The sequence below is a fragment of the Catharus ustulatus genome, chromosome 14, assembly GCF_009819885.2.
Source record: "Catharus ustulatus isolate bCatUst1 chromosome 14, bCatUst1.pri.v2, whole genome shotgun sequence".
NCBI classification, from domain to species: domain Eukaryota; kingdom Metazoa; phylum Chordata; class Aves; order Passeriformes; family Turdidae; genus Catharus; species Catharus ustulatus.
In genome coordinates this window covers 11,812,343-11,823,908 of record NC_046234.1, presented here as the reverse complement: position 1 = coordinate 11,823,908, position 11,566 = coordinate 11,812,343, and the positions used below count along the sequence as shown (strand labels likewise).

The 11,566-nt window shown below is 50.8% G+C and overlaps 1 protein-coding gene across 1 annotated transcript; it reads right to left on the bottom strand.

The window, feature by feature from the left end:
* Positions 1 to 1,883: 1,883 nt before the first annotated feature.
* On the bottom strand, positions 1,884 to 11,148 carry NKRF (NFKB repressing factor). The gene is made up of 3 exons (XM_033072098.1): positions 10,820 to 11,148; positions 6,364 to 6,485; positions 1,884 to 4,325 (listed from the first exon to the last, which is right to left on the bottom strand). The coding sequence occupies exons 1-3, from the start codon at positions 11,020 to 11,022 to the stop codon at positions 2,335 to 2,337; spliced, it is 2,316 nt and encodes a 771-aa protein (XP_032927989.1). The 5' UTR covers positions 11,023 to 11,148; the 3' UTR covers positions 1,884 to 2,334.
* Between the last annotated feature and the right edge of the window lie 418 nt (positions 11,149 to 11,566).

Sequence of the window (11,566 nt, the reverse complement as noted above, 5' to 3'; positions counted from 1 at the left end):
GATTTATGATGAGTGGCACTTAGCAAGCTGGTTCTGTTGCTGAGCTCCACAATTATAAGTGCCTGGGCTCTTTCAAAACCTTTAATGCAGTTTTGTACCTGCAGTAGCACCCCCTTCCAAGGGGTACCAAGTCTCTCTACGAGAGGCCTCATAGCAGTCCCACTATTCTTGTGTTTGTTTGACTAGTATAAAAAAACCCACAACTTGCTGTGGATCCTTAAGGCAGGCAGAAATGAGCAGCAGAGGTGCCAAAGCAGCTCCATCCCACCTTTGATCCTGTACCCAGCCTCCATCACAGCCCCTGTGTCTCTCCTGCAGGCTGAGGCTCCGCAGCCCCTGGCGACAGTGACACTGCTGTCCAAGCCCCTGTAGCCAAACCCAGAGCCCCTGCAGGTCCTGCTCAGGGGTCACAGCCCTGACCCAGCACAGGAGAGGCAACATCCTGCACAGACTGTCCGGGCCAGCTGCTACAGTGGCTACAGCCAAGCCCCACCTCTCCCAAAAGGCCTTTTTCGTCTTGGATACCAGCGGTGCTCTTACTGCCTCCCTTGGCATCACCAAGCTCTAACAACCGGCTGTACATCCTAGTTAGGGAGGAGGAGGAGCTTCACTTTTCTTTCCCTAGAAAGTACCAGGCTTCTTCCACTCCTACAGCACCATCTGCCAGAGCCCAGTCAGTATTCTTGAGAGCAGAATTCAGGCATAGGGAGAAGAAATAATGCACAAAACCCCAAACAAAACGGAAAAAACCCTACTTTTAGAATTAACTGCCATATTATTTTTTCATAGAAGCAGCAAGTTGTTAGCAGGCCAAGCAGGCAGCAGCTGTGCTGCAGCCAGGCAGAGAGGAGAGGACACTTGCTCCCTGCTTCCTGAATCCCACCAGCAAGGGCAGTCTCTCCTCTTCCTCCTCACCCTGCAGGATTGAAACCCCCCCTAACTGCTCACTGGGACATTCTGAGGTTAGACATCCTCACCTCAGCCCTGAGAGCATTTAAAACAACAAGAGAAGGGAAAAAAAGTAGAGCAGGGTGCAGTGATTTGGAGAGGCAAATATAAGGCAGCAGAAAACTGAAGGTGATGGCTGAGACATGGAACCAGGAGATCAGACAAAAGCACTCACTGCTTTAGGACAGGCTTAGCAGTGCAGAGGCAGCTGCAGACCCAACTGCCGACAGAATAACCAGCATCTCTAGGCATGCCTCACTCCTGGCTCTTCCAAGGTCAATCTAAACTTCCCAAACATGAAGTGAGTGTTCTCCAAGGCTACGAGCACTGCATCCTGTAACCCTGCCCACAGAGCAGGAGCTCAGAGGCTGCTTCCCATGAGGAGGGAAGCACTCCGGCCTCCCAGGGGCATAAGCTGGCCCCAGAGAGCTCCTACACTCACACATGGTCAGAGCAAGGCCAGAAGTTTCCTGGGGAATCACCCTCACCAGGCACAAGCACCAGAACAGGGATGGAGCAGAGAAATAACCAGGCACAGATTCGGTTTTGTTCAGGATTAAAGAGCTGATATTCCAAGTAAAAAAATAAGTTATATAACAGTCCCCACAAGCTACACAAGCATCTTTGAACGTGGGCTCTGCATTTACCTCCAGTTTTTATATTTCACACTTCACCATGGTATCTGCACATGTCCACTGTTCTCCAAGGTAGAAACACGCTGCAATTCTCTCAGTCCCATTCGCTGGCAATGAAGGTGCCTTCAGGGATTCTCAGAATGGGAGACTCAAGGTAGAAATCTATGAATAAAACTACCACTAAACTGGTTAAGGTTTACATACTGTACATACACACACAGCAGAGACAAGACCTCGATATATGTATTTCTCAAAATAATCAAGTTTTCACACTTTTTTAATACTAAGTGTGACAAAACCTTTTTTTTCCAGAAATAAAACTTTATTTTTGTTGTCATTAATACCAATTTTACATACAAGTTTATGCCCCCAGACTGCATTTCCTTTGCTTTTTAATTTTTTTAAAAAGTGTTTTTTTCCTTCCTTGTTCAAGAAGAATAAGGGACCTTAATTTTAAATGATGTCAAATTCCTTCTCGTTGGACATGTGTGTTTGCTATTACAAAACTATTAAAATGTGAAGGAACATATAATATCAAAGACACATACAGTAACAGCACTACTGCTTTTGGGTTGTGCTAATGCGCTTGAATAGAATTCAGTCGGTCCTAAACACCTAACAACATTTTAGAAATTATATTGCCAAAGAAAAAGACTTTAATGTCATTATTACCCACAAGAAAAATGCAGCATCTCTTTCTTTAGTTGAGTGTCCAGGAAACTCAGTCTCTGGTCAAAGGGGACACCTCACCTCAGTTTGCTTGGGGCATGATAAGCTCGTAATGCCCAACCTGGCCTTCCTGCTTCAGCTGGTCCAACAGATCTTCCTTGCGCCGCTTCCTGCTCACCACCAAGTATCTGTTGTGTCCCTGCCCGTGGGATTTACTTTTAAGACCGTATTTTTGGGCAATTTGATGTATCTGCTTGCGCTCATCCATAGTTAGTTCTCTAGAGAAAGTCAAGTCAATGTGACTGTCTGAGCGTGCATAGTTTCGAATTATCTCTTCAATATCTCTCTTAGCAATCCTGTTCACCCTTTCTACATCAAGCCCAAGTCCTTCCCTTTTGAACTGCTCCTTTACTGAAATAGGCTCCCTAATTCCTTCACCATCCTTCCCTAGGCCACCACCTGTCCAACCCATCTTTCTTAAAATTTGGTTCCCAATGTTGTCTTCTTTGATCTTCTGTTTGAAAGCCTCTTCTGCCGATCGGCCTCGAATCTCATTTCTGGAGATGACGTCTTCAACAGTGCCTTTCTTCAGGTTATTAACAACAGTTGGCTGAGTCTTTTTGAGGATTTTCACAGCTTCCTCTGCTGCCTCATGCTTGACAGATTTCTTCACTCCAACTGCTTCTGCGATGAATTCATCCTCAAGCATCACCTTGCATTTCCACCGCATGCCTGTCATCCTCTCAAAGACGTACTCCACCGTCATCTTGTTGAACTGGGCGGTGTCGTTCAGGGTACACACCGGGTTGTTGGAGTTCTCATAGATCACCAGATCCTTCAGGTCCTTCTTCCTCCCAGAGCCCCGTGATGAGCAGCCCACTTTCTGCACCTGGGTCACTTTAATGGATGCTATATTTGACTGCATCTTCTGCAGGATTTTCAGTGCTTCCTCAGCTGCTGCGTGCTTGCTGGTCTTTTTTGTGCCAAATCCCTCAGCCAGGCAGTGATCTTGGAGATAAACCTGACAACGCCACGAGCGGTTGGGCATTAATTCATACTTATATTCAACAGACATTTTGTTATATGAGGCAGAATTGTTAAGTATTCCTATTGCATCACTGGCATTCTCTGTGAGGACAAAACTAGTCCAGTGTTTGTTGGTATTTGCGGAACCTTTCGCGGATTCAGTACCAGGCTGCAATGGGACACAGTCCCTGTTGGCAACTACGAACTCCTCGTGAGGTTTGAGCGCGGGAGGGAAATCTGGGCGACACACACCTGCCTCACACACCACCAGGTCCTCGTGGTAGGTGTGCTTGAACTTGCGCTGCACAATTCGAACTTCCACGGATTTCTTCAGCAGCTTCACCGCCTGCTCCGCGGCGCGATCCCGGGAGCCGTTCTTGCTGCCGGCGTAGCCAGTGGCCAGGTAGACGTTCTGACATCGCACCTCACAAGCGAAGCCATCAGTCAGGAGCTTCTTGCTCTTGGGCAGGTCAGCAGGGGCGATCTCTTTCAGAGGAACATAAATATATTCAGGGTTTGTCTTGCACGCCTGAATTGAACGTGTCAAAAGATAGGTGAAGTTAATTTTATCCGTCCCAGTGTTTGCATCTGGATTAGTAAGATTTTTCCAGACAGCTGCTGACAGTTTCTCCATAAAGCTCTGCTTCAGCATTATTGCTGATGGAGGGAAAGTCTCTGATGCAGACGGGGCAGTTGAAGGGGAAACAGAAACCTGCAAGGCGTTGCTTGTGGTAGAGTCTACACTATTCACAACCTTCTTGGCGGCTGCTGCTGCTGCTGGGCTCAGCTTTGCAAGCCCTGAGCTGGAGAGCTGGGGATCCACCTCTCGTGCATTCACCAAAGAATTTGTACAGTTTTCAGCTGGCTGTGCCACACTGTTTGTATTTGCCTCCTGGTTCACCTCCTGCGTTTGGTTATCCAGAGAATTGTCCTTCTTGTCATCCTTCTCAGCACTGGTGACAAAATGTATGGGCTCAAAGCGTGGTCGCACTCGGAACCTGGGGACCACCTTTTTGGGTGGCTCAGGAGTCTCTTCTGGCCCTGGACCTATGAGATAGAAGAAGATTACAGAATTACCAATATGTGCTATGACAGGGAGACTGTTTTCAGAAAGTGATCTTCAAAAGGAGCCTGCAGGCTCTGAACACAGGATTTGCATTCCTTAGCCAAAATCCAAAAAGTTTCTTTCCAAAAGATACTCACAATTCATCAAAGACAAGCAGTCATTCTTGTGTAGGTCACTACAGTGATATTTCCACCTTCACAGCCACCACACAAAAATCTCTATATATTTAGTCACATGATGCTGCCTTCCAGCATGGCACACTGACCCATTTGGCCATTTCTGAAGTTAATCCCTTCAAATCTACTAAAATAGGTAAAACTATGGCCAACAAGACAGAACACCAGAGCAGAACTAGAGCCTCAGCTCTGACTCTGTTGCAGGGTTGCAGGATGATGTCAGATAAGCTACTTTATCATCAGGTCTTCTCATCTGAGGCAGAACACAGTGGTACCAAACCCCTCTTTCCAAAACACACAGGGCTTAACAGAAGCACATCTTGTCTCAGTGTAATTGCTTTGGGCTAAAGGGCAGCAAACATGAAGAAATCTGCCCGAGCCTCAAGGGACAGCTGCAGTGACTGAGGGCTCCGTTACTGACAGACCTCTTGTTTCTTCACCAGAAGAAATGCAAATGAGACAGACTATCCTGGTGTGCACAGCTACTGCAGAAAAGGAGAATCAAATAGCTGACAAGCAAATATGTTACATCTAAGAGATGGTTACACAAGACTTCTCCAGTGGAAGATTCAGCACCCACATGCTGATGTGGTACATGTGTGTAATTTCATCAGAGAGCAAAAGGCCAGCTCAGTGCCAGGAAATGCTGCCTAATCCAGTGCCAATGTGTGCAGCTCTGCTGTAGGTCAGGCTGTCTAGACATCAACCACCACAGCACAGGTATCACCTCCCAGCTCACTGCAGGTGAAAACAACACCTGCACACAGCATCAACAGCCCTTCCTTTGTACTGAAATCAGGTGACAAAGCTCTTATGCATTAAGTCCTTTGCCCATCAGTTCTGATGAATTATGGCTCAGTTTGCATTTCTTCCTCATCTGTTTTTGATGGTTGCACTGCAGCAGCACCTAAAGGCTCTTGCCAGCAGAACAGCTCATTATGCCGTCTGTGCAACAAGCCCTGGAGAACCCTCAGGGCTGCTGCCTGTGACAGACAAAACAGGGGAGAGGAGCAGTATCTCCTCAGTTTTGCAGCAGGCCCCTGGAAGCACAGAAAGATTGCTGGCTGTCAAAGGGAAGCAACTTGGGCAGAGCTAGAAATTATATCCAAGCCCAGAGGAGTCCTGCTGTCTGACCATTTGTGCCTTACACAGCCACACTGCTGACTGACACGGGGGCCTGCCTGCACCCAGGCACAATCCCTGCCCCTCTCCAGAGGGAGGACAGGCAGCTCTGAAGGTGCCATGGAGAAGCCAGTAGACAGAGTCAACAAACTGCCAGGTCTCTCTGCCTGCTGCATTTCCTCCACTGGAAAAGCTACAGCTGAAACACTGATACCTAAGGCCATGGGCCTGGGCTGATATATACAGCACTCTTCTGGGCCCAGCAGGGAGGAAAAAAAACCCCAAAACTACATATCATGTCTACTCCCTATCCCCTCAAACTCCAAGCAGGTTGTAACTCAAAATCAATGAGCTGAACATCTCTATGTACATGTACAATCCTTCCTTGGGTCAGAACATCACCCCTCACCACAGCAGACAAAGCCAGACAGGTATTCAATTCCAGACACCATCCCCTAGGGGAAACCAATTACCTGATAATTGAAATGAAAAATGGCATTTTCTTAAGCAAAGACAGAACTCTGTGTGAATCATGCACACGGCAGAGGAGGAGGAGGAACTGCTCTGCAGTCCAGCAGAGCACACCACAGGTACCTCCCTCCAGTTTGCTGTGCCAGCTGCCCTGGAAGCGGCCCTGTAGCACACTGGTGTCCCCATGCTTGCAGGGACAGCCACCAAACAGGGACAGGGAAGGGGTCACTAGGAGGGCAGATGTACTCACTGTCTGATGGAGAGCGGTATCTCTTCAGCTTCCTGTTGGGCACCAGCTCGTAGGACCTCGTTTCCCCGATGTCGATGCCCTCAGCCATCTTGAGAACCTTCTCCATGACCTGCACACCGTACCTGTGCGGGTTCAACACAACACCTCAGAGCCGGCCCCAGGGGGTAGCACATATGCACACACAAGCTTTTATTATGTAAAACAAGAACTAAAGTTGCCTGACACACAGCAGCAGGTGCAAGGCAGATGCTCCTCTGATCCTGCTGGAGCAGAGCACAGCACTGACCACTGTCCCCCTGCCACAGGCACACAGCCACACACCAGCTGACCTGGCTCTGCATGAACCACTTCTGAGTAAACCATGCAGCCACCACACTGACAGTTCTACACTGAAATTTAAATATGTTAGCTGACAAAATGCAGCATTTAGCAGAGCTGCCAGGAGCAGCAGCTTCAGTGAAACAAACACAGGAGCTCAGACTGGCACTGGAGTCCTGTGTGGGGCAGCAGACAGAGCCTGCATGTCACCAACACCAAAACTGCCATGTCAGGTTACACTACTCAGCCTTCATCAACCCCTCTTTAAAAAGCCAAACTAAATTCTAACTGGGTGCTGTAAGTGAAATGTTTTAAGAACCATGAGAGAGGTGAGGTGGCTGTGACCAGCTCTGAGTAAACCCTGACCCTGCTGCAGCACCCACAGTTTCACTCAGGCAGGACATGCATGGCACAGCCCTGTCCCATCCCTCTAGGCCCTACATCCCCCACCAGCTCAGTTTTCCATTGCGCTGGGGATCTGTCACATGATTTTGAGCCATTTGCAAGCTGAGGCTGAACAGGAAAAAACCCAAACCCTTCGATCCAAGGAGAGCCTACAATCACAGCCTGACACCAGCCTCTGACAGCTCCACACCATGGTTCAGAAAGGAGGAAGAGCAATGCTGCACCTGCTCCATGGTATGCTCACCTTCCAACGTCAGAAAGCATCACTGCCACAGACAGGAGCCCCAACAGCCAGGGCTGCAGTGATTTGCACCAGCTTCTAAATACTGCTGTTTCAAGGGCTCTGGAAATCTACTCAATCAAAGCTTTTTCTGCTCCTGATTTAGAGGGCCAGGCATAAATTAGATTCATATAAACTCCTGGGTGAGAACAGAGCACAGATTACTGCAGTCCCTGCTTCAATAGCACAGCTCAGCCCTCAGTGGAGGCAGTGGAATCGGGAATGGGAAGAAAATTCAGGAGATATCAAAGGGAGATGAGATAGTAGTGATACCCACCACCATGCTGGGGGTTGGGATTTTTCCTTTTATTTCTTTCTCTCATTAAACTTTGTCCCCTATCTGTTGCTAAGAGACAATAACGACCACTACTTAAGAAAGACTAAAAAAATGGCCAAGGTGAGGGAAGTGTGCAGCTTGCTACTCTCTTGCCTGGAGGGTTTTCTCTTTGGAAGGGCAAGGATACTATGAGATTTTGGCTGGGTTCAGCTCCACTCCCTCTCTTGCTGTTGGGATCAGAGGAGGAGAGTTGAGCCTTTGTATACTGCAGGGAGAATTCATTGCCACCGGGGAGAATTCACTGCCACCGCCAGAGCCCAGTCCTGTACTGCTTCTCCTGCTGTGGGTGAGCCTTTGCTTGTGAGAGCAGCCACTGAACTGGGACCTTACTAACACCTGATCACACTGGAAAGGATCCTCACCATCCAGTTGGGTGCCTCAGGGGAAAAAAAAGCAGGACTCCAAAGCCCTCCCCCTTCCCGCAGGGTGCCTCTCCCCAAGGATTTTTGCCTGCCTGGGGCTTTGCCTATACTTTAACCCTGCACCCCACGTCCCCGCCCAGGGCCCGCAGTTCCTGTTACATTTTGTTTGTCCCCCCGGGGAACCATCGGCCCTGCCCGGCCGGGAGCCAGCAGCGCCCCTGCTGGCTGTGCCCGGAACTGCAGCGCAGGGGAAGGGGCCGCAGCCAAGCGAGGCTGTCCCTGGGGCTGTGCTCTGTTCCTCCTGTCCCTGGGGCTGTGCTCTGTTCCTCCTGTCTCTGGGGCTGTGCTCTGTTCCTCCTGTCCCTGGGGCTGTGCTCTGCTCCTCCTGTCCCTGGGGCTGTGCTCTGTTCCTCCTGTCCCTGGGGCTGTGCTCTGTTCCTCGGGGCTGCTGCTGCTGCCTTGTTCTATACATACACACCAGCAAAGAACTGTGGTTCCTTTCCCATACCTTTGCCTGAAAGCCCCATACTTTCAAAGTTGTAATTCAGACGGAAGGGGGTCACATTTTCCTTTCCAAGGGAGATTCCTAGCTATCTTGACAGATGCCTGTCTTTCAAACCAAGACATATCCTCATCCTCTCGCAGCCAAAGGGGAGAGGAGTGGGAATCTGTTTCTCACTCTGGCTTACAAGATGACATAACCTGTGAAGGACAATGTCCCTTTCCAGCAGGGCGCAAGAAAACAGTGTCAGATTTGACACCTTTCTTCACAAAGGATGGAGGAGATCTTTGGGGCTCATATTTCTGCTGGAAGTGGGGAGGAGATCAACCAGTCTCAACATGTGTTTGTCTAATCTGGGCAGAGGAACCCAGTGCCTCCAGCACCTAACTGAAATCTCCCTGCTGTGACTTTAATAGGTTATCCCTTATCCTGATCCTGCAGCTTGGAGCATAATGCCTTCCTGCACCACTGCCCCCATTCTCAGTCACCTTTAACACACATGGGAATAGGAGTGACTTCTCTCATCCACACTTCAAATAAATGGAGCATTTTACTTAACCCCTTCCTCACAGACCATGTTTTCTAAGCATTCTGGATGCTCTCCACATCATCTCCCAACGGGACACTCAGATTTCATTACAAAGACTCTGATCTGTTCTTCACAGAATCACAGAATAGTCTGAGTTGGAAGATTATGAAGTCCATTCACTTGAGTGAATGGCCAATACGTGGACTGAACCCACAACATTGTCATTATAAGCACCCTGCTCTAGCTGAGCTACTCTGACAAACAGGCTGTCTTCAGCTGGCAATAAATCAGCATTAGGAAAACAAAACCCCAAACCAAACTCCAGCCAACAAACTTCAGAGAAAAAAAAATTCCTCAAACTTTGAAGCTATTTACTTGATAAACCAACAACAGCTCTTCCCAAACACCAAAAGGCAGTTCTAGGGAATGCTGTGAGTCCCTTTCTTCCCTAGACAGCTGTAAGTAAAGCTAGAATTGTTTTAACACTATGTTCCCCTCCAGTGCTCCCAGCTAGGCACACGAGCTCTTGGAAACATCTTCACTGATAACGGCTCCAGACTGCATCCTGCCCAAATCTCATCTCCCCTGAGAGCTGCAGGTGAAGGAGTCCATCACAGAAAGTACATGCACTGACAGGCTTAAACTGCATCACTTTCTGGGATTTGGAACCCTCACACACAGTTGTTCACTTCTATTACCAGCACCCTGTAACTGTTAATTGCACCATTCCCAAAAGCTGAGGCACAGAGAAGGTCCCCCACTAAGACAGCATACAAACACATTAAGATGGACACACAGACTCTATACAAAGACATTCTCAATTTCAACGTACTACTCAAGCTTTAGAATTTGAAACTATTTTAAATCTATGTTTAATTTTGGTGTTTGCAGAGTAGAACAGTTTAGTACTTGACCTAGGGAAAAAAAAGGAAACAGGCAGATCTGTATTTAAAGATATTGATTTTGCTTTGTAGAGATGACACAAAGTATTCCCAATACTCCCCCACAGGGCTGCGGGATGGAACATTATTAAAAGTCCATCTATGTGCCATCAATGCCCACACGCTACTCTGTCACTGCACCGTTTGCAGAAGTTGGTCGTTAACTGGTCCCTCCGTCCGGTTAAAAACAATCACATCATCAAAGGTGTCAGTGGAACGTGGGTGACGCTTCTGGAGATCTCCACAATCTGGCTATGGACAGTACGGCCGGATGAAAGGATGCCCCTTCCATTCTCCACGCCTGTTTCTCCCAGAAAAGCTGAGCGTTCAGGGAACTGTACAGGCTGCTTTGTGCTCACAGGGAAACTCTTTCCTCACTTAAAATGACAGAGCACAGCACCACGAACTTAACGAGTCCTGGGGGCGGGACATAAAGAACTACTTGCACAACACACATAAACTTTTCCAGTAGCTTGCTCTCTTCTACATACAATCACCGGTATATTCGAGCAAACAAAACTAGCCAGGGACAGAATTCTCTTGCATCAGCCCCTTTCATCCCAGCTCTTCCGCGGCTACTTTTAAAATGAATCTGGGGCCGAGATTTAGCCACGACAGGAGCCTGTGGCCCTTCTCTCCGCGAGGGCTCCCGTCCCGGCTTCAAACTTCCACCCTGACCCGCCCGCAGCACGGGCGCTCCTACTGAGCCCCCCGACCGCCGCCGTCCTGCAGGGCACCCCGGCGTACAGCGCCCGCCGCCCGGTGTGTCCCGCGGGGCTCACCTGCAGCCCATGAACACATGGTTGGTCCAGAGCACGGAGAGCGCCAGCAGCTTGTCGATGGCGGCGCCGGGGTACGCGGGGAGGTGGCGGAGGATGAAGCGGCGGCGCAGCGCCCATTGCCGGTCGGTCTCGTTGTACTGCCGCCACTGCTCCAGCGCCGGATCGGGCGCCGCCTCCGGCTGAGGCTCCGCCGGCGGCGGCATGGTGGACAAAGGCCCTGGGGCCGAACCCCGCCGGCGGCGCGGACCCGCCGGGCCCGGGCGCGTACGGCGGGACCAGGCCCCACGTGTGGACCAGGCCGCGGCTCGCTGCGCGCCACCGGGAAGCGCCGGCCCGGCCCAGCCTCAGCTCCCCGCCACCTGCCCCCCGCCCGGCCCCGCTCCCTGGCGGTCCCGCCCCGCAGGTGCCGTCGCGGTGCCGGTTCCGCTCCCCTCACCCGAGCGGGGCCGAACGGCGCGGCCCGGCCGGCGCCGCGTCACGTGGCCGCGCGTCAAGATCGCGCGAGACACCGCGAGAAACAGCCGCCATGGCGGGGCCGGCGCCGCGGGCCTCAGCGCCCCCTGGCGGCGGCTGCCCCGCGCGGGAGCGGGGCCTGAGGGGGCGGGACCGGAGCGGGCCCGGTCCGAGCGGTCCCCGAGGCACCCGCGGTCCGCACGGCCCCGCTCCGCGCCCGCCCGCCCTCCCCGGGGATCTGCCCCAGCCTTGCCGAACAGCCGCAGTTGCGGGGGATGCGCCACCCGGGGCCAG

Excerpts from the sequence above, each read along its gene's own strand:
- NKRF (XM_033072098.1), bottom strand. The coding sequence starts at position 11,022 with ATGCCGCCGCCGGCGGAGCCTCAGCCGGAGGCGGCGCCCGATCCGGCG. Across the intron at positions 6,486-10,819 it reads CATGTGTTCATGGGCTGCAG|GTACGGTGTGCAGGTCATGG; the intron begins GTGAGCCCCGCG and ends GAACCCGCACAG. Across the intron at positions 4,326-6,363 it reads ATACCGCTCTCCATCAGACA|GTCCAGGGCCAGAAGAGACT; the intron begins GTGAGTACATCT and ends TCTATCTCATAG.